We start from the raw sequence: 24,993 nt of genomic DNA on the forward strand, positions 1-24,993 counted from the left end.
GGAAAATGAATGACATTGTAATTACAGTATATTTGGATTGTATAAAAGTTTAAATTATGTGCATGACAACAAATATAAAAAACATTGCATGAAAAAACTGTGGCTAGACTAAAGAAATTAGTGAATTAAATTACAAGTTCCAAAAGTGCACAGAACAAAGGATGATTGACGTAAAAAAAAATTAACACAAGAAACTTATCGTGATATTTTAAAAATTTAATTAGTTGTTTAGTTTCGTGTTTAAGTTAAAGTTAAGGTAGAGCTCTTACTCTATTTAATATATTAGTTTGGTTAATTTTGATTTTTTTTTATTTTTTATTTAATTTAATTTTTTAATTTGTTAAAAAATTTAATCTAATTTTTTTAACTTCTTAAACATTTTGATTTAAAAAAAAACATATCGTGGTGTAACGTGTTAATTTATGAAATTTTAAATATTTCAAATGTTTTTCACATAGGTCATTTTCATGTGTTGGTTATTTCTAATTTAGTTTCTTCATTTGAAATTTTGATTACATTTTCTTTTTATTTTTTATACAATTTAAATTTGTTATCTTTTATTTGACACAAAGTAGTAATTAAACCGTTAGAATTTATCATTATTATTATTATTTATACATCAAATCATTCTTTAAATATTTAAATTATTTTATTTTTTCATATTTTTTCATTTATAATATTGTATTGTCGTAAAAAATAAAATAACATTAATATATGAGTGAAATAATTTAATGTATAAATTTTAAAAAGTTATCTTAACATGTATATATAAATTGTGATTAAGCTTAATTATTAATTTGGTCCCAATTTTCAAATAACAAAATTAGATGGTTTAAAGAAATGGAGGGACTAATTTGAATTAAAATTAATAACTACGGTTATACGTGACACAATCATGACTTGACACGTGATCATTTATGTTTTTTTGTTGATATATATAAAGAAATTAAAATTCACAGATTGACACGTGGCACGACTATTACCTTACACATAGTAATTTGTATATTTTTTTACAATTAAAAGAAAATAAAAAAATAAAAATTAAATTAAAAATTTCACAAATTGACATATGATAATCAACTTAACGAAAAATAATCAAATTAAACCTTTTTAAAAAATTAAAATATCTAATTAAACCAAAAAGTTACAAGAAATCAAATGAACCAAACTAACACGTTAGATAACTAGATCATTAATTAAGCTTGTTTTAAACTATAGAAATTGGGAAACTACAACTTTTAAAGTGCAAAATGAGTTAAAGTTTATATGAAAAATTAAGAATATAAATGTTTTGACAAAAAAAACCTTCTTAAAATCATTTAACTTACATGAAATGGATATCCTAAATAATCATTTAAATTTGACTTAAATTTAGGTATATTTCGTTTGACTTAGATTTGGATTAATTCAACAAAGAATAGAATTTGATTCAATTTAGTGTATGTTTGGTTTTACTTGGAAAACATCCAAAATCAATTCATGTTAATAAATTGTTTGGAGATACTCAAAATCAATTTCTAAAATCAATTGTAATGGAAAATTCACATAAAAAAGAAATAACTTTTTATAGCTTATCCATCAATCAAAATTGATTTTGTCCACACATCAAATAGAATCAATTTTCTCATAGTGTTTTCAAATATACCCTTAAATCCATACTAACCCAATTTGATTTGAATTGAGAACGACTTTATTTCACTTTAGTTTGATGAACTCAATCCAATATTGTACTCAATTCTACTTTATTAACGTTTGATTCAATATAGTATTTCATAATTTTAAATAAAGTAGACATGACTTAATTTTAGATTTTTTATATCCAAAATAATATATCATTGCATCTAATCTAAATCCATTTAAATAATATTAATTTAATTTAAAAATTTGAATTTTTCATCTACTTTAGATAGAAGGCAATTATATTTAAATAAAAAAATTATAATAATTATGATTGATGCAATTAAGATATACTTCCACCGGGTGGTCTTATTTTATAAGGTAATATTGATTTGATTATGAAATTCAAATATCAAGTCCCTTGTATTACCAATTTTGAAAATATAGTGAGAAATTTGATACTAAAAAAGATCATTGATAGAGAGATTAAATTAAAAATAATAATAACATAATTATAATTAAACCTAAAAGTAGATGATAAAATGATTTAGTCTAATTTTTTGGTTTAGCCCGCCATCCAAAATGGGTCAGAATTTGTAACATGATCCATCAAAAGAGAGGCTATCCGATTGAAAGATTGGTCCATTTATTTTTTCTAATTATTTTTATTTTTAATTATATATATATATATTAAAAATATATTTAATCATATAAATATTATTAAAATACTTAATTGATTAATTAAAATTTTTAATCGAATAAATTAAAATAATTAATAGATTTACAATTAAATTATTCTATTTTACTTAATAATTGAATCTTAGTTTATAAGTATTATACGGGTGACAAAGTAGGTTGAGCCCGATAGGCTAGTCTGTCATCTAATCAAAACGAGCAGATCAAGTTGAAACATCAATCTGTTTTGATCTTACTTGTCTATATTATAGTATCTTAATCATTTTACTGTAACATGATACATATGGTACATTTATCAATTTTTTTAAAAGAAATTTACATTTTTCTCTTAAAATTTTTCAAAATATATATTTTTTCACATAAAATTAAAATATATATTGTTAGATAAAAGTTCAAACATCCTATGACGTATTAAAAGTAATTAAGTATAAAATTATGAATATTCTTTGTTTGAAAGACAATAATTTTATGAGCCAGAAACTACAAAAATAAATGTAAGTAATTTGTCTGGTAGAATATATAACTAGTCTTATTTTATATTTGACAAAACATGAATGTTTTGAGACAATATGCATAATGAATTGAGCGAATATTATGTCAAATTAAAAACAAATAAATGTTATGAATGCTTATTTTATTTGAAGAGAATATCTACAACTTCTATCTTTAAAAGAAATTGAAAACACATAAATGTTATGAATGCTTATTTTACTTGAAGAAAATATCTACTACTATCTTTAAAAGAGATTTGTTAGAGCTACTTTTATTTTTTCACCAAATTCCTCAACAAAGCGATCGTCAACTTCGGAAGAATTGTGTAATCTCTATAACACTTAAGTTTAAGATGAATAAAAAAAAGTGCCTACCACCGAGGAAGGAAGGTAAGTGTACTTTAAGGTATTGGGATGAAAAGAAAATGAAGAAAATATTTTCTTCGCCAAAATCCCATCACAGAAAAAGTGTTTTAGGGAGATGATAATTTTTCTAAAATAAAATTTGAAAAGCTTATTTTTTTCTATCTATAAATTTAATAAAACATGTTTATTTCATTTCAATTATATCGTTTTTACTCTTAAATAATTACTATATCCTATTTAAAAATATTATTATCACTTTTTCTGAGATTTCATTTTTTATTGGAATGATATATTAATTATTTTCTATTTTAAATATTTTAAATTAAATGACATGTTTTTTATTGAAAAAATTAACAAATATTTAAATAATTTACGTAAAGTTTCTCTTTCCAGGTTTAAAAGTACGAGTAACAATAAAGATAACATTTCCAGAAATGAGGAATCATTCCCTGCCAATGCGACCACTCATTAAGAATAAGGTATTGGCTGACAGCAAAGAAATCAACATCACTAATGCAAAGATAAAATACTAGGTAAGGCTAAAAATAGACGCTGGAAATTCAGACATGACCATAGATCATCACCAACCAAAGAAGGGATTTCTTTTTCCAAGAATCTCTAATCCAACACCTTGATAATATTTCCAATTCCAAAGTCGAGATCACATTAATGCATATTGATGACCGGTCGAAATATTTATCCAATGTGTAAAAAGTATTGTTATTATAAGAAACTATTGTTTGGTACAACATTTATTTGTTTTAAAATAATTGCCACTTTGAATTGATTTATGAATAGTTTTCATAAACTATTCTCTATATTGGCATATACATATTTGTATTAGAATAATTTTAACAGATATAATCTTAATAAAGATATTATATTAGACCAATTATGATCTCGTCATATGAAAAAGTTCTTTTTATCATGAGGACTCTATCAAATAATAAGAATAAATAGTAGATGAGTTAAAGAGTGAAGCAATTTCTGAACATAATAACTTTTATTTTGATGGAAGTAACAATTATAAAGGGTTTATTCCCCTAAACAAGAAATTAGGCCCCTTATTGAGAATAGTATACTCTCTCAAAATTCATTTCATCATGAAACAGGGAGTAAAAATAAGAGTCAGGTGAAAGTTTTTCTTTCTCTTAAAAAAAATAAATAAATGGCGCTCCAAAGAAGTTTCACAATGAAAAAAATAAAAATACTTGCAGTGTTCATAATTTTAAGATGTCATTCAAGTTTTTTATTTAATGTGATTTGGACTACCATTCTAATTTCGAGAATATCCCAAGGTGGATCCACAATTATGAAATTGAAACCAGAATCAGAAAAAGAGAGGTATAGATTAATCAAACAAAACAAAAATACGAAAGACAAAACCCTGGTTACTTGACCAACTAAGCACAGGTACTCTTAAGAAATACCACAGAATTTCAGCAACAGGTTTGCCACTGATAAAATCATGAAGGAACTGGCATACCTTATAACTAGCATAATTTGATGGAAGTAAAGATAACTTCATTAAAATGTGGCTCAACTTTTGAGGACAATCGTTCAAAATTACGAGAAAGGAGGAGAATGAAACACAGTTAGAAATGATAAGTGAAAAGGATTCCTAATCATAAGGTGTGATAGTTGCATACAAATAAACGTCTACCAAGATATTTGTGAAGTATCAAGACATATAGACATAAAACAATTAATCAAATTTTCATACGCAATTAGATTGCCAATCTGTCGAAGATCACACTTCCACTTATAGAAATAAATAAATATCCTAACACGTACGATGATACATCGTTGTATTAGAAGTAAAAGTTTAAATTAGTGTACCTTGGTGACAGAAGCTCCTCACCGTATGAAGGTACGGAGGAGAGTCATTTGTAAACGGCCTTACCCTTGGAATCAGGAGTAAAAGTTCAATCAGCTAAAAACATAGGAAACAATTTCTCACCAAAAAATATGAACCTAAGAAGACTGTACAACATTAACAAACTCCGGAAAGTAAACACGTACCAATTGTTATGAGGTCAGATTTAACCATAGACAATCCATGAACTAATGAATTGGCACGAGACCTGTATCACCTGTAAATATTTTCTGTTTTGTTATGACCTATTCCACAGCAATAGTTAAGTATCTGATTTAAGTTTTTATGTTTTCCTATATTTTAGGAGTTAGTTCTGTCAGTACTGTTTCCTGTGCAACCTATTTAAAAGGGTTTTCCTCGTTTAATAAAAGTGTAGTATTCCTTCCAAACTATTTTTCTATAATTTTTCATTTCTGCTGTTCACGCAACATCACCGATCAGTATTTGAAGACATTCTAACAAGTTGCCTTAGTTCTGTAGGTACCGCGAGAATCTACATCTTCTGTTCTTCATTACAGATCTCCCATTCCCATAACCTCTATTCTCTAAATGATACTAGCCAAAGAGGATTCTTCAGAATTTCCAATTCACGACCGATGATCTCAACAGATATCACTTGAACATTTGACTTTCTGGTGTACCCTCGTCCAATGTTCTTAGTTGAAGGAAATTGTGGCCATGCAAATATTCGGCCAGTCAATATATGGACCAACCTCAAGGTTCTACAATGAATTATCGTAGGGAAGCAACGAACAAAAATGAGACCCAAACCATCCTCACCCAACCATGAATTATGCCGACAATAAAATACAATTTAAAAACAAGGCATTACTGAAGCGGTTAGAAACAGATAAATTACACAATAATACATAAAAAGATATACCAAATTGTCAAACCAGAAGGGAAATACAACAGAAAATCTCATACTTCTTTTCAAAGAAACCCCATCTCCTGCACAACACATCACATATTATACACAGCACCAACTAGGAAACAACAGGCGAAGGTGCCAGATGGCTTCATGAGCAGAGACTAGTAACATAATTCCATATTATAGTTCACGCCGCTTTGGCTCATTAAGTTATCAATGGGGGTCAATATGGTAGAAAGACAATAGAGACTACTATTTCACTTTGAGCTCACTACAAACCTGTTGGTAAAAATAAAAATCACATACAAACTATTTGATACAAAGAACAATAACAATATAATTTAAATGTACGACATTAACAAATAATCTGGTCTTGTGAGCTTTTGAGAGACAAGAAACTTGACAAAACTTGAATCTTCAATTTCAAATCACCAAGATGAAGCAATTCTGTCAGCGGCCTAACTCCGCACCTTCCCGCTTCCAAGCGTTAGTTCCAAATCATCCAATGCCACTTCATGAATTTTTTCCCCAACCCAAGGTTTTACCTGTACCCCAAACTCTTCTGAACTCGTCCTCATCTCTTGGATTGAGTTATCAGGCACACCGTGAGGAACCAAAGGTTTAACAAGATTGAAAGTAGGAGAAGCTGGTAACGTAGATGCAGAAGGACCAAATGCTTGGAATTTCATCCACTGGCTAGACTCACAGGTGGAAGTATCAGACTCATCACATTCTGGAATAGTGGCCGGAGTGTAAAGATGACGGTGAGTGGGGCTGGCAGGAGCAGAAGCTGCAAAGAGAGGGTAATTGAAGGAAGCCATGGATTCTTTGGCAATGGACTCCCATGTAGGAATTGGTTTCGGATTTCTTGACGTAGGTGATGAAAGAGGCGGCGTCACAGGGGCACTGTTTGATATCCTCAGAGGAGGAAGAGACAGGGACGCATTGCGAATGTACGGAATGAGGTTTGATACATTGTCCTTATCCACATCTAACCGAAACGGGCTTGGGAAAGAGGAGGAAGAAGGACTCACTTGGTATGAAGGAATTGGACTGGGATACGACGAAGAAAAAGGACTCGGGCTTTGTGAAGAGCAAAAGGGAACGTTTCTCATTGAGCTCCCTGCACCATTGGCCAGAGGTGGCTTGCAACCCTATTCACCCAAAACACACAAAATTAGGTTATCATTTCAGATCAATCACCTTGAGACAAACAATTTAGAGTCCAGCGAGTGACGAGAAAATTTAATCACATTAACACAAACAATTTAGAGTCTAAAGTAAGCAACTACAATAGTCTCAGTAGTTGATGAGAGAACCATCAGTTCATATTATATATATCACAGATAATCGTGGTAACAATTTAGACTGTAAAGTGAGCAAAATTCTAACAATCTCAGTAATTGACAAGAAATCGTCCATTAATATTATTTACTCCACTTACGAGATAAATTAATCAAGTTAACACATACCTCGAATATAAAAACACTTCCGTTTTCGGTACATCAACAGGCTGAGATTAATTGCTACTTATCACAACCTATAATTTACGTTTCTAATTACGCATTAGTAACAAGGATCAGAAAATCCGATAATTAAGTTAGAAATCTTGGTTTAACGCTAACGACAACAATGCCTACACTGTCTCGTTCCCAGTTCCTGAGCGCAATGCACAGCATAAACGGAAAGCTAAACGTACGGTTTGATCGAAATGCAAAATCAAAAGTAAGATCCAGTGACGCTGTAACGGTTCGAATGCGTGATTTGACTTAATTTATTACCTTCCGATAGGTAGTGCCGTCTTCTTCGACGCACCAACCAGCTTCGGCACAAAGCGCTTTGAGAACTTCGTTGTTGTCACAGTGCTTCGGCAAGTTATAGTTCCCCTGAGCTCGAAGTCCACAGTATATCTTCGCCGCGATCGCTCTTCTCCTCCGTTCTCTCCTTCGGTTATTCTCTCTCTCCCTCCACGACGGCTTTCTCCTACTCGCCGCCGCCGCTGCCGCCGAAGTAGCTCCGTCAGAGGCCATTTTCCGGCGACGGAGACCAGCGTTTGCGCGTCGCAGGCGATTTAAAACCCAAGGATAGTGCAACGAAACAGATTCACTGAGTCACGAGGATCGCGCTTTTCTCCAATTGTCTTCGCTGGGTGAGTGGAAGAAATGAGGAATCTGAAAAAGGTAGCAGTAATAATACATATATACCGATACTATTAATTATATTTTATGGCTATTATTATATATTAAAAAATTATTATTTTTATATACTGAAAAAAAAAAAAAAGTTGACATGATAGGATAGTAGTACCTTTTGTGTTGCAGATGTGTAACATATAATAATTGTGTTGAAGAACAAATGTCTAAAACTAACTTAGGTCCAATTCAATAAAAAGAATGTTGAAAAAGAAATATTGAATTAAAATTATTTTAATTTAAGAACAAAATTTGAAACTAATTTAATTGAATGTGACTGAAATTAATTAAACCCAGTCCCTCCATAAAGACTTATTAACTTCATTATTTTATTATTTTAAGAATACCTTAAGTTGTCAATTAGTTTAAAATTATATTTATAATTCAGAGTTCCATAAGATTCCCATCTAGTAATATATTAGCAATTGGCGTATCTTTGGTAAAGTTGGATGTTTCTCTGTTTTATAACATATTGAATTTTATTAATTGAGATTTTAAAATTAATCTTATCCAATTTATATTGTAAATTTATAATTTAAGTTGCTTGCTTTTTCTAGTAAATTAACTTCTAAATCCCCCTCAATAACTAACGTTCAATCTTTCAAAGGACCGATACATATTTTTGCATGTTTATTCTATAAATACAATATACATAGATTCTCTTATTCGAAAAAATTGAAAAAAATAAAATAAAATAAATTGTTTGTGCATGTTTAATTAGGTACTGTTTCTTTAGTCAAATTAAAAATGTATGTTTTAGTCATTTTTTTTATAATTTATACATTTAAAGAATGAATGAAATTAACTCTTGAGTTGGGAGATTGATTTCAATTAAAAAGTTTTGAATTTTAGGTTCAAATAAAATGTAATTTAATTAGTTGTATATTATTAATTCTTTTAATTTTCTGACTTTTCTTGCTTTCGTTGTATAATTGTTGAGAAAAAATGTATTTCCATATATTAGATATCCGTAAAACATAGTTTTTCAACATGTAAAAAAAAGTAATATACACTATTTTATAAAACATTCTTAATATTATTAGTAAGTAATAATTTCTGCCTTTTATACCGGTTTCAAAGAGAGAACATTTCTTTTTTCAACCGTGAGATGTATCCAAGGGTCAGCAATGCAGCTGGAGAAGGATGGAAGGAATATTCCTGTGGTAAGAGTCGCATCTGTTACTGTGAGGTCGATGTCTGCTCGTTGCAGGATTTAGGGTGAGATAAAAATATTGACGGTTGAGATTTATTGATTTATCGGAGTGAGCGATGTGACGTGTGGATGGGTTGCGTTCCCTGTGGACTGCTTTCTCTGATAAGTTAATTATTAATGGAAGTTGGGACCCACAGCTGAAGATCATCAATGATTCAAAATGCAATGATTCAGTGAGAAAAATAAAGAATTACATTTCAAATCAATCCCCAATGCATTATACAATTATTTATTAGCTTAATTTGGAAAAACAAAACAAATGAAACTGATTTTTTTGTTACATTTAATAATAGTATAAAAGTAAATCAACAATCGATATTATATGAATAAGTGTATAGCAAATTTGTATTTAAAATACCAACGCTAGAATCAGTCTTCTTTACAATTAAGAAAATAGTAATAATTAACATGTTAAACCATTTTCAGAATTAATGGAATTATTATAATAAGTAATATTGTTTTAAGTTTTAAGACCTGAATGTTGCAAATATCGTTTCTTTTTTAAAACCATTAAATTAAATAAAAATAATAATATCCTATTTAATAGTGTGAAACTATATAGCTAATAATTCATAAACATCTAAAGTAGAAAATAAAATTACACTATTACATTTATTCAAAATAATCATACTAATATGTCAGATATTCTACATATATAACATAACTCATCGAACTTAAAGTTGATAATTGGTTCTATAAATCTAAAATATAAGAAAACAATGACCTCTAGAAAAGTCCCTTATATTCATATTTAATTCTCTGACAGCTGTCCAATCTTTTGATTTTTTTGTCTTTCTTCTCTTTTAACCCTTTTATCTTTTCCCGCTCAGTTAAGCATCTATCTTTTGGAGTTGTGGCTTACGAGGAATTTGAATCTTCTGTCTTCTCCTTCTTCCTAAACCCCTTCGGCTCCTCCATTCTTTGTGGTTCCTAAAAAAATTATTCAAATGTTACAAAATGTTGCCAGTTGCTTATATGCGTTAATTTTTGGGAACTTTTCATTTTGAAATTTTTAGGTTTGAGTTTCGGAGAAGCAAGGCTTCGAGAGATAAGGATTTAAGGTGGTTTGCAAGAGAGGATTAAAAAAATTCGATTTTTTTTTTATGCTTCATATGTTTCTCATTTTTCTTTTTATTTTGAACTTTTGTAGTTGTTGTTGACAGAGAGGATGTCAAAGTAAATACCAATTTTTTTTTCTGTTCATGGGAATTTTTGTAAGGTGATTTATTTTGGTGAAATGTTATTGGTGATTTTTAGTGAAATGTTGGAGAAATTCAAATAAACACCTGCACAGATAGGTTTTCTTCTCCCGGGTAAGCTTTATTTTGTTTTTAGATTTTGTAGCTTTTGTTTTTGTTTTTTTATTTGATTTTATTTTATGGTTCATTAGGTTTTTTTTGTTGAGAAGTTCTATATATCAAGGAGAGTTATGATATTGAAGACGACGACAGGAACAGGCGCTAGATCCAATCATGGTGGTGCTCGGGATTGTGTCACTGTTTCTGTTTGTTAGGATTGCGATATGCGAAAATCTGCTAGAGCATGTTTCAAGGTAATCTATTCACTTCAAATACTTTTCTTTACACTTTGTGAAAGAACATGTTCATTTTTCAATTATTTTATTTGAAGAAATAAGTTTTTCATCCCATGAACATATTGTAGGAGTGATTCATCCCATCTTCGTTTATTGTGGCTATGATCTTCCACTTTTTCATCATCTAAGATCCAAGGCCATTTTGGTACTTTAATATTGAACGATCTTTGATTTTTTTGATACTGAATTTTAAGTAAAGATCCTTTATAAGATCCAAGGCCATTTTTCAAAACTATGATGTATACATAAAAAAGACTAAGATTAAATTAATGAATTATGAAAACTTTGTAGGTTGGGGAGCTGATGGACAACCATTATATCAATACTAGGCCATAGAAATGCTACAGAGGGGGTTTATCCCAGAAGACAATTTTGTTGTAATTTGTTGAATTGATAGCAGATTAATCAGAGACTATGTATAAAAATCCTAGCTAATTGTTTATGCTGTGAAGTGCTTTTTCTATTCACTACTTTGTTGTGTCTTTCTTCTTTGTAGATGGTAATGGTGTCAAGGAGGTTGATTCCTGACAATAATTTTGTTGTGAATTGTTGAACTGATTTCAGGTCAATCAGAGACCATTCATAAGAATCATAACTAATTGTTTATGCTGTGAAGTGCTTTTAATATTCACTACTTTGTTGTGTTTTTTTCTTAGTTGTAGATGGTAATGGTGTCAAAGGGGTTTATTCCTGACAATAATTTTGTTGTGAATTGTTGAATTGAATTGATAAAAGGTTGAACAGAGATTGTGCATGATACATACATAGCAGATTGGTTATGCAATGAAGTGCTTTTACTATTTCAAAGACAAATCTAGAAACGGTAGGCAAAGGTCAACACCTGAACTGAAGGAAAAGAGAAACTGGACTTTTCAGGGGCTGAGAGGGTCACCAAGTCTTCGAGCTCATCTGCTTCATCCCGCGGTATACCGGAACTGTATGAGGAGAAGGGTCAGAATTTGAGGGTCTTCTCCCTCTCACAACCTTAATTTAAGTTTAGTGTATCAACCATTATATTTAATTCAGTTTGTGTTGCTTTTGTTGGTATCAGTTGAGGGGTCATTTTTGACGAGTTCTTTAAATCTACTGCCAGCATGGATCCATTGCAGGTTGTTTATTTCTTCCTACCCAAAACGTTTCTCTTTATTTCTCATATTTCATAAATGCAAACGAATGACACTACTCTTCGTTAAATATAATGGTAATTTGGTATTTTCTAACTTGCATATTTTGCAGCGGTATTTTATTTGTTAAATTTAAAGCAATCATAATTGGGGGGCATTTGAATCACCCACCGAACCTCATCAAAGTTGGATTTGGACTCATTTGGTGTGGTGAATTCAAAATGAGACATGTTTCAGAGAAATTAGACTCGGTAGGAATAAGTTGTTTTGTTTTGGAGAAATTAATTACAATAATACTTTCATATTTATTGTATTATATTTAACTTTTTATTCTTTATTTATTTATATATATATATATATATATATATATATATACTTACATTTATTTGAATTTTCTCATATTTTTATTCCTAAAAATATTTATTTTTTATTTTTCAATTTCTAAATATCTTCTAATATATATATATATATATATATATATATATATATATATATATATATATATATATATATATATATCACTAATAAAGTATTACATCAATTTTATAATTTAACACAAACAAATTTATATCCAAATATTATTGGATAATCTTAATATTACCATTTTAAACACAAAAATAAAATGTGTGTACATATCAAGAGTTAACTATTATAAATTTAATGTCTACGTTGATAACAACATCTGTATGTATTGTTGTTTAAAATTTTTAACATCACTTTTATAATACTCTAACTTTTTAACAGGGACCATATCTTACAATATGTTTGCATTTTTTCATTTTTCTTTAATTTTATTATTCATATGGACAATACTTTTGTACGAGACTAAAATTCAAAATATACCTACATTTTATTTATTTAATAATTCAAAAAAAGAAACATGTTCATACACATCAAATAATTAACTTAGAGTCAATGTTTACATTGATAACAAAATATATTGTATTTTTTTTTAATTTTAACCTTGAATTCATATTAAATTTTTAATAAAATTACATTTCACAATATATTTGCACTTCATTCATATTTACATTACATGCTACTTTTTATAACAATAAAATATAGTAATATAAATAAATAATTCATTCAAAAATAACAAAAACAATATTAATTTTTTTAATCTAAATTATTAATAAAATGACCCAGGCATATTGAAAAGACACCTGAATCTATTATTACTATACATTGCCAACAAAATTACAATCTTCAGATTTATTCTTAAATGTAATTATTTTAATATGTAAATCATATTTACATGTTCATATAAATTATGCTAATAATAACAATAATTTAATTTAATTTTTCATTAATATAATGTATAACATTTAAACAAAATACTTACAACAACAATAACACAAAAACAAAAAGAAACCCGTGCGTACGCACGAGTCTCATACTAGTTGTTTCAAAAGATAGAGCCAGAACATGATTTATAAGATCTTATAATTATACAATTGCATCACCTTCTTCTTTAGTAGATCAAGTTCTGTTTCCTCGTGTGTTCATACTAGTAAAAATGATCATTGCAACAGAAGAAGAAGAAACACAAATCAAAAAAAGGATAAATTAATTTATAAAATAAATAAACCTGTAACAAGAAAACATATCACATTACAATACCATATGCTTTAAATAGTCACAGAGAAATAAAACATGTGAATAAAGACCCCTATAAACTCAATTATTCGGATATATGCATGGATATCGGATTCATTTGAGACATGCACTTCTGATGACTTTTGTTGTTATGTGGAATCATTATCAATGAGTTTCACCCTACGACATATAAGATTAATCCTCTTTTCGTCTTACGTCAAGGGAAAATCCTAGACTATAACTTCTTGCTACTCTCGTCATGTAACTCATTCTAATATATATGAGTTTGAATAGTTATTAAAGTGTCAAGATATCCTCCTGCTTGAATTCGTACATCAATACATACACCAAAGAAAATGCAACAATAAAATATTTCCCATGAAATTCTTTAAATTTCATCAACTCGTATCACTACTACAAACTTTGTAACATTAATTATATCAACCATTAGAACAATCAAAACCAACTAAAAAGCAACAAAAAGTTTGCAGACTAGAAATTTGGTGTTGCGTCCAACACTCCCTAGTGCCGCCCAAGGCCATGAAAGCAAATTTAGGATTTTACATATTTTTAACTTGTCAATCGATCAAATTGGTACTTTCCTTTCCTTTTCTAACTCAACCAATTGTAAACATATGTTGTACTTTGTACCAATTTGACCAACTCTTCAAGTAAAAACCTCTCATTCAAACTTATACTAAAATCAACCATTTACCAACCAAATAAAGAATATTCACAGCAGTCTCATAATTTCAGTAAATTTTACATACACAAAAAGTCAATTTTTCACATATAAACGTTACACAAATATTTTTATTAAAATTATAGTTTTATTAAATATTTTTAAAAGATTAAGTTTATTTAAATGTATATTTTACATTAAATTTATCTTAAATTCTTTTGAAGTTTTTAATAAAAATAATGTTAATAAAAAAAAATTCAAAATTAATTTCAACTAACAAATATGATAAACTTATTTATCAATTGCATTTCATAAAATAAAAATAAATTTATCAACATTTTCACTTCTTTTAAATAATTTATATTTTTAAAATGTGTAAAATTTAATGATTTCTATACAAATATTTGAATTGGTTTAAAAATAAAAATTTTATAAATTCAATTGTAAAATTTTAAAATAATTTAAATAATTTAAATAATTTTATAGTAATTTAAAACAAATAAATTTAAAAATTGAAAATAATTTTAAATAAATTTCAATATAAAATATAAATATAAATAAATTTCATCTTGTTAAAATCATTTAACAAAAACATTGGTATAACATTTATACAAAAATTAAATTTGGTTTTTAGAAAATGATGAAATTGCTGATTTTTTTTTTTTTAAAATATTGGAACTGGATTGAGACAAAATAATAATATAGAGAACAAATTGAGACTAAGGTGATTACACAATATAATAGTGATATGTGATACTATTACTACTGTCACATTATGTTATTATTATCATGAGGTACGACGGAAATTTACACGTAATAATTTTTTTAATTAAAAAAATAAAAAGAAGAAAAATATAAAATAAATAAAATAAAAAACCATGAAATAACCGAACTAAAAAAAAATCAACGATGATTTAACAAAATATTTTTTACGAGACAACCAACACCTTAAATAGATAAGCTCAGCCCCACTTAATAAATAATTCACATCATAACCATTATTTGACATCACATTTTGTATAACATTTACTAGTTATTTAATCAATATCTGATTTTAAGTTAATTACTTCATCACCAGTTTAAATAAAGCTCGTAACCCAAGTCTCTTAGTTCATTATAATCAGTCAAGTTATTTTAACTTTAAAAACAAAATCCGTCTAAATCATTGTAATTATTATTATAACTCGTAGAAAATGTAAATACTAACCAACTTATTCTAGAGTTATAATAACAATTATAATTTATGATTACATAACTTCTTACAGAATGGATTTAGCCTAATTCAATGTTAAAAAATCAACTTGGAAGGTAAAATTTGCATACACTTTAATATTATAAATTTATTTTATTTATTTATAATAAAAGTATAATTTCTAAGTATCTCTCACACCAAAATGTATATGTCAAGTGTGTATTCATCTATATACTGTAAATTTATCTTATCTCTAATTGATGTAAATTTTTAACACATTTCTCATGTCGATGTATATACATATCAAGCATTGGAATATATATTAATAGATGGTCGGGAAACGGTATGATATAGCAAGTGATAGGATAAATCTAACAAATAATACATTTCATCTCATTAGGATATGTTTCAGATGACCATGATGTCATCTTGATAAGTAAATTTTAATTCTAACTTAACACTCCAGAATTGATTTATAAAATGATATCTATTTGGACTTATATACTTCAAATATATTTTATCTTTAATTTATAAATTAAAAGTAAAAGAATGAAAGTGATGATATTCTTTAATTGAAAATAGATAAATGTTGTAAATTTTTTATGACCATTCAAAATGTGGTCATCAATTTGGACTAGAAACGGCGAAAAGGTTTTCCTTTACCTTCTTTCTTTTTGGAAGTGTTTGAAACTTTTTCTTTCTCCATATTCTCTTTAGTGGGTCAAAGATTGAAGCTAAAAAAAGATATGTTATTTTGACGTGTGGGGGATAGGGAGTAAGTTCATGTCGTGGAATTTAGATAAATCATAGTGCATAATTATTAAGTGTTCAACATTTCAAGTTACTAATTTTAACAAAATTTGTGACTCAAGTGATTAGATGAAATGAAATATATAAATAAATTCTACCTGCTTAAGACTACAACTTATTTTGAAATCTAAGGATTTTAAATTTACTTGTAAAACTAAAATTTACCCATAAGTTAGTTACTTAAAAAGCATAATACTATTTTTTAAAATTTAAAATAAAGTTATTTTTTTACGAATAGTTTTATTACCAATGTTAATTTTTTTATTTCTTTAAATTAATTATGAACAATAATAAAGAATACGCTTTCATCCATAAAGAGTGAATATAAAATTTAATGAATGTTGATATATAAAAAAAGTGTTTTGTTTTGCTAGTTAAGTTAGTGAATGAACAAGAGAATAATGAATAAGAAGTAATCTCTGGCATTGAGAAATTAAGTTGAAGTAATTCTCTTTATTATAGAAACTTTCTTGTATAAATTTTGATAACATTTCGTTTCGTTAATGTTATGATCAGATTAAGTTTCATGATATTATAACTAAATAATGTTATAGATATAAAGAAAAAAATCCGATCATTATTTAATTAATAAATTATTTATAGTATATTAAAATATACCAAATATAATAGTCATTTTTGTAAGTGGATTATATATTTATGGGTTAAATATGTTTTTGGTCCTTTAACTTTCAGTGAATTTTGTAAATAGTCAATTTCAAAACTTTGAATCAATTTAGTTCTTCATCTTTCGAAATACGTGGATTTAGTCATTTTAATCAAATTTTGTTTGGTTTATTTGATGTTTTGTACGCATTTTAGGATTGTATTTGAGTTGTTTATATTATTTGACACATTTTTTGTTTTAATGTTAAGTCAAATACTATTATGAAACACGCAATATCAAATAAACTTAACAAAATTTGATTAAAATGACTAAATTCACGTATTTCGAAAGATGAAGAACTAAATTGGTTTAAAGTTTCGAAATTGACTAAATTCAAAATTCACTGAAAATTAAGGGACCAAAAACATATTTAACCCATATTTGAATAACAATTTACTGTACACTCATGATAGTACTCTCATGTGATGATATGTGAGTCTATATCAGTTGCTCTTATTAAGGAGTTTTGACTTGAAACAACATACACTCTTGAGTTTTCAACATTTTTGTTTCTAAAGGGTTTTTTAAAACATCATGTTTTTACGAGAGTAGAAAATGTGCAAACTTAGAAGCTTCACATATGTCGTTTCATTCAAAATGTTTTCACCATTGCATATACACACAATTTGGTTGTTTTTTTGTCATTTGTTGTTCGTGCATTCTCATTTTGTTGGAGGGTTTTGCTTGAAGATTTTTAGTTTATATGTTCAATCATTCTTGTTTATATGTACATTATTTGTCTTCTGCTTCTCTACTTTCTATCTTTTGTCATGTTTCAAGCACTTTTTTTTCTAGTAACAGTCCTTTCAGTAGTCTTAATCTCGTAGATTTTTTTTAATCAAACTTAACTTAATTAGTAATTTGGTCTTTATATTCAAATTTTTCATTCATTTTGATTTTTATATTATTTTTAACTCAATTAAGTTTTTATTTTTTTTAAGATTTAATTAAGTCTTTACTTTTATAAAATAAAACTCAGGATTTTAAAATGTCACATATTAAAATTTAAGTGTCACATGTTAAAATTGAAATCAATTTTTTTTTTATTTGAATGATGTTATATGTCAAAATCAAAGAAATTTTAAAGTAGAAAATGATCCAAATTTTTACACACGACAGTTTTCATCATTAAATTTTTTTTACAAAAAATAAGAATTTAAATGAGTCAGAAACAAATATAATGAACCAATCGAATAAAAAATACAAAAATATAAAATTACTACATATGAAATTTTAGAACAATTTTTAAACATGTGTATTGGTCTTATTTTCCTATATTTTTTTACAAATTACGGGTCATAGCTTAAACAGCGAGAGGTTACATTTAAGAAGAACAAACCTAAGAGAAGAAAAAAAAAAATTACTCCGTTATGAAAAACTCCATTATAAGTCCGTGAAGAATTTTGTCATTCTTATCACTACCACTTACAAGAATTCTGACAATTCCTAAATGAATTTAATTCTTAGGAAAACTTGATTATATTTCATCAATAATAAAAATGACATTTTATATTCTTATATTAGTGATAGAATTAACTTTGTTTCTATATTCAAATTGTCTACAGATTTTTACTTAGATATAAAATAACTTATCTACATTCAAAAAATTTGAATAGTAGTTTTAAGTAATTTTGTATTATTTTATTCTTGATTTAACTTATGTATTTAACATTAACAATATTTTTTCATATAGAAAAAATCATAAGTTCTTTTATGTATAATCTCCTTCCTTGTTCATTACATTTACTCGTTTTCTTTTTTATCGTACATCTACATCTCCTTAATTTGTATCTATCGTTTTCTTTTAGTTAAGTTGTGGATACTAATGAAATCAACACCAATAATGAATTGACATATATATATATATATATAGATGATAAAAATCATATTAAATTTTATAAAATTGTTGTAAACTAACAATATATTAAATTGATGATAAAAAAATAACTAAGCTATAGTAATTATTAACTGTTTTACTGTAATAACTAATTAATATAATATTTAAATTATGTTATGAATGTATCGAACTGGGTAAGTTTAAGAACCAAACTATTTTTACATAGAATTTGTCTGAAAGATGATACGGTACGGAAATTGCTTTCGGTGGATTTTCTTTTTGCATTATTAAAAAATTAAATTAATACGGGAATAAAAAAATATTTTTAAGTTAGGCTAGAACCAACCACAGACAGAGAGATGGGTGAGGAACCTCAAACACATGATAATTCTTCAGACCATTCAATCACAAAAGATTTGGACAAAAATAAATCTAATCCACAAAAGATTTCAGCAAAAAAATCAAATCATAAAAGATCATTTAAAATAATACACACAAAAGATTCAGAAGTTTGACACAAGATACAATAATTTAATGAATTGTAGAAATTCCTTCTTCTATATATATTTTTTTCCTACGACAAAACTCCAGTTTAGTTCTTGCAGACAGATATTTGACAAAAGAAAAAAAGAAAAAAAAAATGACAATAATAAGATCGTACTCATAAAATTGTTACTTTAAAAGTCTCTAAGTTTGAACAAAATCTCATCCAGTTTACCAGGGAGCAGGAATGGGAAATAAAAATCACAGTCACCATCTTTCTTCCCTTGCTAAGAAATCAAAGTTACTCATGCACAGAGAAGAAAATGAATGAAGTAGGACAGAAAAATGGACACTGAAAATTCAGAAATGACAATTGATCACCAAGCACGGAAACTCTTTTTTGAAGAATCATTGATGCATCTTTCTGACAAAGGATTTATTTCCAAGAAATTTCATAATAAACACTTTTAAAATATAAAATGAAAAAAAAATCAATATAATGTCTCTACAAAATAAAATTAGCATATTTTAATCAAAAGTCCAATTTGATTAAAGTTAATGAAAAATCATTCAAATGAACTAAAATAAAATAATTTAATGTATAAAATTAGTTTTTTTTTTTCTTTATTTTTTCTGAGTCTCACCTAACAAACCCAAAATCTTGAAAGTTAAGTGGTTCATTTGTCCAGGCAATCCATCCAGATACAATCTTTCTAGCAAATAGCTTTATACATAGAGAAGGTTCGCACATGCACCTGCTCCACTAATAAATCTGACCAAATCAGGAAGAAAAGTAATCATTTCAAAACATGTACAACTGAAAACAAATTAATAAGCAGAAAGAAAAGTAATATCTTTCTCTCTCTCTATATATATATTTTTATTTTTTTCCATATCAAATGAGAATAAATTCAGCTCATTTTCATGCAATTGCGCCCCCCCCCCTCCCCCCAGAAGCCGAGGCAGAATAAATACAAAGTTCAACCTGTTCATATGTTCATTGGAGAGATCAGACTTCCACAAATGAAAGCAAAAATATTATAACAAGTAAGATGCACACCATTGAATTAGGAGTTAATAGTTTAAACCAATGCATCTTGGAGCCAAAGGATCTTCAGTATTCAAAAATATGAGGGTCATTGCACACATCCATACCCCTGCAATCAATATTATAACTTTAAACCATTCATAAACTAAGAAAAAACAATTCCTTGCGGGAAAAGATGAGTCAATGCAAACACAGGAAAGTAAACACATACCAACTATCATCATGGTAAATTCAACAAGACAATCGATGAACTGGCCCAAGCTGCGTCATCATGGGTGATGAGTCATCACCCATGAATGTTTGAAAGAGATTCTGACAGTTGCCGTAGTTTATACGTACCATGAGGTTCTACATCTTCTGTTCTTCGTTGCAGACATCCAATAACTTCTGCTCTGCATATGATACTAGCCAAAAAGGACTCATAGGTTCCAATTCACGATCTATGATCTCAACCTATATAACTTGAAAATTTTCCGGTGTATCCTCATCAAATGTGCAAAGAGACTACCCAAGGCTGCAAAGGAAGAAAGATAAACCCAACCAAAAAAGATCCACACTACTAACCCATCCCGAATCACCGTAAATTATATGATAATAAAATAAAACTAAAAAAACAAAAAGCCATTACCGAAACTCTTCGAATAACAAATAAATAACCCAATACTACATTAGGAACATTCTTAATTGCAAAATCAGTACCACAATATTACTGAAGACATCCCCTGCACAACTCATCACATATACAATCCACTAACCAGGGAACAACACCCCAAAGTACCACATGACTTCATTAGTATAGACTAGTGACAAAATTCCATATTGAATACCATAGTTCATGTCCCCTTTGAGCTCATTAACTTATCAAAGGGGTCAATAAGGTAGAAGGACGATAGAGACAATTGTTGACTTTGCACTAACTACAAAACCTGTCGGCAAAAATAAAAATCACACACAAACTATTTGATACAAAGAACAAGAACATAAAGAAGAACAACAAAATTTAATGTAACATTACAAATAAGCAGGTCTTGTGAGCTTTTGACAGACAATAAACTTGACAAAACCTGAAATTTCAATTTCAAATCACCCACAGCACCTAATACTTAGCACATAGGCCTGATGAGCCTTTTTGAACAATAGCTGATTTAACCACGAAGGGAGGAGGTGAAATTCTCACTTCTACATTTTACCCAAGCCATGGATGGAAGGAGATTATTTTCTCCATAAAATGCCCACAACATCCGATAAATCCAGTTCCCAATAATAACTCCAGTCTCTTCTCGATAAAACTGCTTTTGCACCAACGAAACTGGATGAGGTAGCTATTAACTCCATCTCTAACACCAGGCTGAGTCAACAACCAACCAGCAAAAAACTCCTGTGATCTCATTTTCACGTAACCCAGATGAGATAATTCTGGTAGCAGTCTAACTCCGCACCTTCCCACTTCCAAGAGTGAGTTCCAAATCATCCAATGCCACTTCATGAATTCTTTCCCCAACCCAAGGCATTACCTGTACTCCAATCTCTTCTGAACTCGTCCTCATCTCTTGGATTGAGTTATCAGGCACACCGTGAGGAACCACCGGTTTAACAAGATTGAAGGTTGGAGAAGTTGGCAACCCAGATGCAGAAGGAGCAAATGCTTGAAATTTCACCCACTGGCTAGATTCACAGGTGGAAGTATCAGACTCGTCACATTCTGGAATAGTGGCCGGGGTGTAAAGGTGACGGTGCGTGGGGCTGGCAGGAGCAGAAGCTGCAAAGAGAGGGTAGTTGAAGGAGGTCATAGATTCTTTGGCAATGGACTCCCATGTAGGAATTGGTTTCGGATTTCTTGACGTAGGTGATGACAGAGGCGGCGTCACAGGGGCACTGTTTGATATCCTCAGAGGAGGAAGAGACAGAGACGCATTGCGAATGTATGGAATGAGGTTTGATACATTGTCCTTATCCACATCTAACCGAAACGGGCTCGGGAAAGAGGAGGAAGAAGGACTCACTTGGTATGAAGGAATTGGGCTGGGATGCGACGAAGAGAACGGACTTGGATTTTGTGAAGAAGAAAAGAGAATGTTTCTCATGGAGCTCCCTGCACCATTTGCCAGAGGTGGTTTGGAACCCTATTCACCCAAAACACAAAATACGTTACCATTGCAAATTAATCTCATTAACACCAACATTTAAGAGTTTGCAGAGTGAAGAGAAAATCATAAGTTCATATTATTCTGTCACAAATGAATCAGATTAACACCAACAATTTAGCGTCCAACGTGAGAAACTCTACAATTTGAAGTTGTTGATGACAAAATCACATTGACACTATTTAGGGTGTGATTGAAATTGAAGCAAAAATCAAATTATTTCGATAATTTTAGAATCAGTTTTTTATTTTTTTTTTAATTTACCGAAAAATGATTTTAACTTTAAAGATAATTAATTTTCTCATGAACTATCACTTATTACATAAGAAGAAGACATGAGGGTGAATTACATTTGAAAAAAATATACTAAATTACAGATTTTCATAATTATAAAAATAATTTATTTTTATCTTAAAATAATTTACTTTTATCTTAAAATAATACGTTATTCTTCAGAGAAAAAAGAGCATTTTACAAATTTCAACTATTTTTCCAACATCATGACAGAGACTGCAAAGAATATTTTTCATCACAAATAAAATAAAATATATATAAATAATAAGAAACTTAAGTGAACAAAATTCAAGTCATAAAGATTATCTAATAATAAATCCAACATCTTGACACAACTAGAGCATAGAGCATCAAAGCTCGATCAGTTTTAGGTACATCAACAAGCAGAGATTTATCACTCTCATAAATTTTCACCATCTAAAGAGGCAGTAGTATTAAGGATCAGAACATCCAATAATTAAGTTAGAAATCTTCGTTTAACCAGAACGATAAGTAACTGTACTTCGTCGCTTCCACTTCCCGATTACAAATTCGCAATGCAGAATGGACGGAAATTTAAACGACCATTTGATTGACATGAAAAATGCAAAAGTAAGATCCAGTAACGCTGTAACAGGTAAAATGTACGTGATTGGTTTCGATTTGATTTATTACCTTGCGATATGTGGTTCCGTCTTCTTCGACGCACCAACCAGCTTCGGCACAAAGCGCTTTGAGCACTTCGTTGTTGTCACAGTGCTTCGGCAAGTTATAGTTCCCCTGAGCTCGTAGTCCAGAGTATATTTTCGCCGCGATCGCTCTTCGCCTTCGTTCTCTCCTACGATTATTCTCTCTCTCTCTCCACGACGGCTTTCTCCGACTCGCCGCCGCCGCAGCAGCAGCTGCAGCCGAAGTAGCTCCGTCGGATGTCATTTTCCGGCGATGGTGACTAGCGTTTGCGCGTCGCAGAGGATTTAAACCCGATTGGAGTGTAACTTAACGGGTTCACGAGTCACGAGGATCGCGCTTTTCTCCAATTGTCTTCGCTGGATGCGTGAAAGAACGAAGAATCTGATAAAGATAATTTCAGGCGGGGAAAATGTTCCAGTGCGGAAAGGCTCACTGAAGATTTTGGGTTCGATGTGTGCGCTTTGTTTGTATTAATATTTGATGAGAGATTGAACGGTTGAGATTGTTCGGCGCGACAAGATGGTTGTGAAGTGGGTCCGAGTGGAGTGAGCGATGTGACGCGTGGACGCATTGCAATCCATGTGGACTGCTTTCTCTGATAAGCTAATTATTAATGGGAGTGGGACCCACAAGTGAGGATCATCAATGATTCAAAACACAATGATTCATCTGTGTAAGAAAAATAAGGAATTAATATTTGAATCCCAAAACTATTATTACAATTATTTATTTTTTAACTTGGAAAAAATAGACATTATATCAAACTGTTTGTTTTTTTGTTTTATTGCATTTAAGAATATTATAAAATTAAATCAATAATTAATATTAGAAGCATAAGTGCATGTACTTACTACTAACACCAACTACAATTATTGTATTACTTTAGTTTTAAAAACTGATAAAGTTATTTTTATATTAGTTAAAATATATTGTAAATGTATATCAATAATTGAAACTCTCTCATATGTAGATAAAGTTAGTTAATAACACTTAATTATATCGATTTTATTGATTTCAGACTAAAAATATTTTTCAGTTAGTCTTTTGGTCAATAATTACTTTGAGGAGTTTTAAAATGGACAGAGTACGAGAAATGATTAAATTTTGAAAATAAATTTCATAAAAAAAATGGATATAACTTCTGTTTTGAGACTTTTTCAGATAAAGTGGAAGTATTCGGACTCTGCAGAGTGCAGATTACTGTCACTTCTTACTTGCTTGTTACTTCAGCAAAATACAATTAAATAAGCTTGTCTTTATATTATTTATTTCCATTTACTCATTCCTTTCACCCACCCTTCCAAATAAAGAGAAAATTAATTTTCTCTCTTTTTTTTCTTCTTCATTGTGAATTTAAGTAACACATTTTTCAGTATATTTCTATTTTTCTCTCGTGTTTTTTCTTTCTATTCAAACAAAACACAACATAAAAGTATAAGGTGTAAAAAGCTACCAAAAAAATTATAGAAAATAGGTGTAAAATAAGAATTCAATGAAACTAAAATGCATTTCTATTTTATTTTATGAAAAAGTT

At 29.0% G+C, this 24,993-nt stretch overlaps 2 protein-coding genes across 2 annotated transcripts; both read right to left on the reverse strand.

The window, feature by feature from the left end:
• Positions 1-5,953: 5,953 nt before the first annotated feature.
• Positions 5,954-8,088, reverse strand: LOC114193002 (protein BRASSINAZOLE-RESISTANT 1-like). The gene is made up of 2 exons (XM_028082685.1): positions 7,699-8,088; positions 5,954-7,071 (listed from the first exon to the last, which is right to left on the reverse strand). Exons 1-2 carry the CDS (start codon positions 7,945-7,947, stop codon positions 6,376-6,378), a joined length of 945 nt encoding a protein of 314 aa, XP_027938486.1. The 5' UTR covers positions 7,948-8,088; the 3' UTR covers positions 5,954-6,375.
• A 12,948-nt stretch (positions 8,089-21,036) lies between these two features.
• Positions 21,037-23,921, reverse strand: LOC114194248 (protein BRASSINAZOLE-RESISTANT 2-like). The gene is made up of 2 exons (XM_028084372.1): positions 23,445-23,921; positions 21,037-22,475 (listed from the first exon to the last, which is right to left on the reverse strand). Exons 1-2 carry the CDS (start codon positions 23,700-23,702, stop codon positions 21,780-21,782), a joined length of 954 nt encoding a protein of 317 aa, XP_027940173.1. The 5' UTR covers positions 23,703-23,921; the 3' UTR covers positions 21,037-21,779.
• Between the last annotated feature and the right edge of the window lie 1,072 nt (positions 23,922-24,993).

Source organism: Vigna unguiculata, chromosome 8, assembly GCF_004118075.2.
Source record: "Vigna unguiculata cultivar IT97K-499-35 chromosome 8, ASM411807v1, whole genome shotgun sequence".
In the NCBI taxonomy this organism is placed as follows: Eukaryota; Viridiplantae; Streptophyta; class Magnoliopsida; order Fabales; family Fabaceae; genus Vigna; species Vigna unguiculata.

Coding starts and splice junctions, on each gene's coding strand:
- LOC114193002 (XM_028082685.1), bottom strand. CDS start 7,947: ATGGCCTCTGACGGAGCTACTTCGGCGGCAGCGGCGGCGGCGAGTAGG. Junction 7,072..7,698: donor ACGGCACTACCTATCGGAAG/GTAATAAATTAA, acceptor TTGGGTGAATAG/GGTTGCAAGCCACCTCTGGC.
- LOC114194248 (XM_028084372.1), bottom strand. CDS start 23,702: ATGACATCCGACGGAGCTACTTCGGCTGCAGCTGCTGCTGCGGCGGCG. Junction 22,476..23,444: donor ACGGAACCACATATCGCAAG/GTAATAAATCAA, acceptor TTGGGTGAATAG/GGTTCCAAACCACCTCTGGC.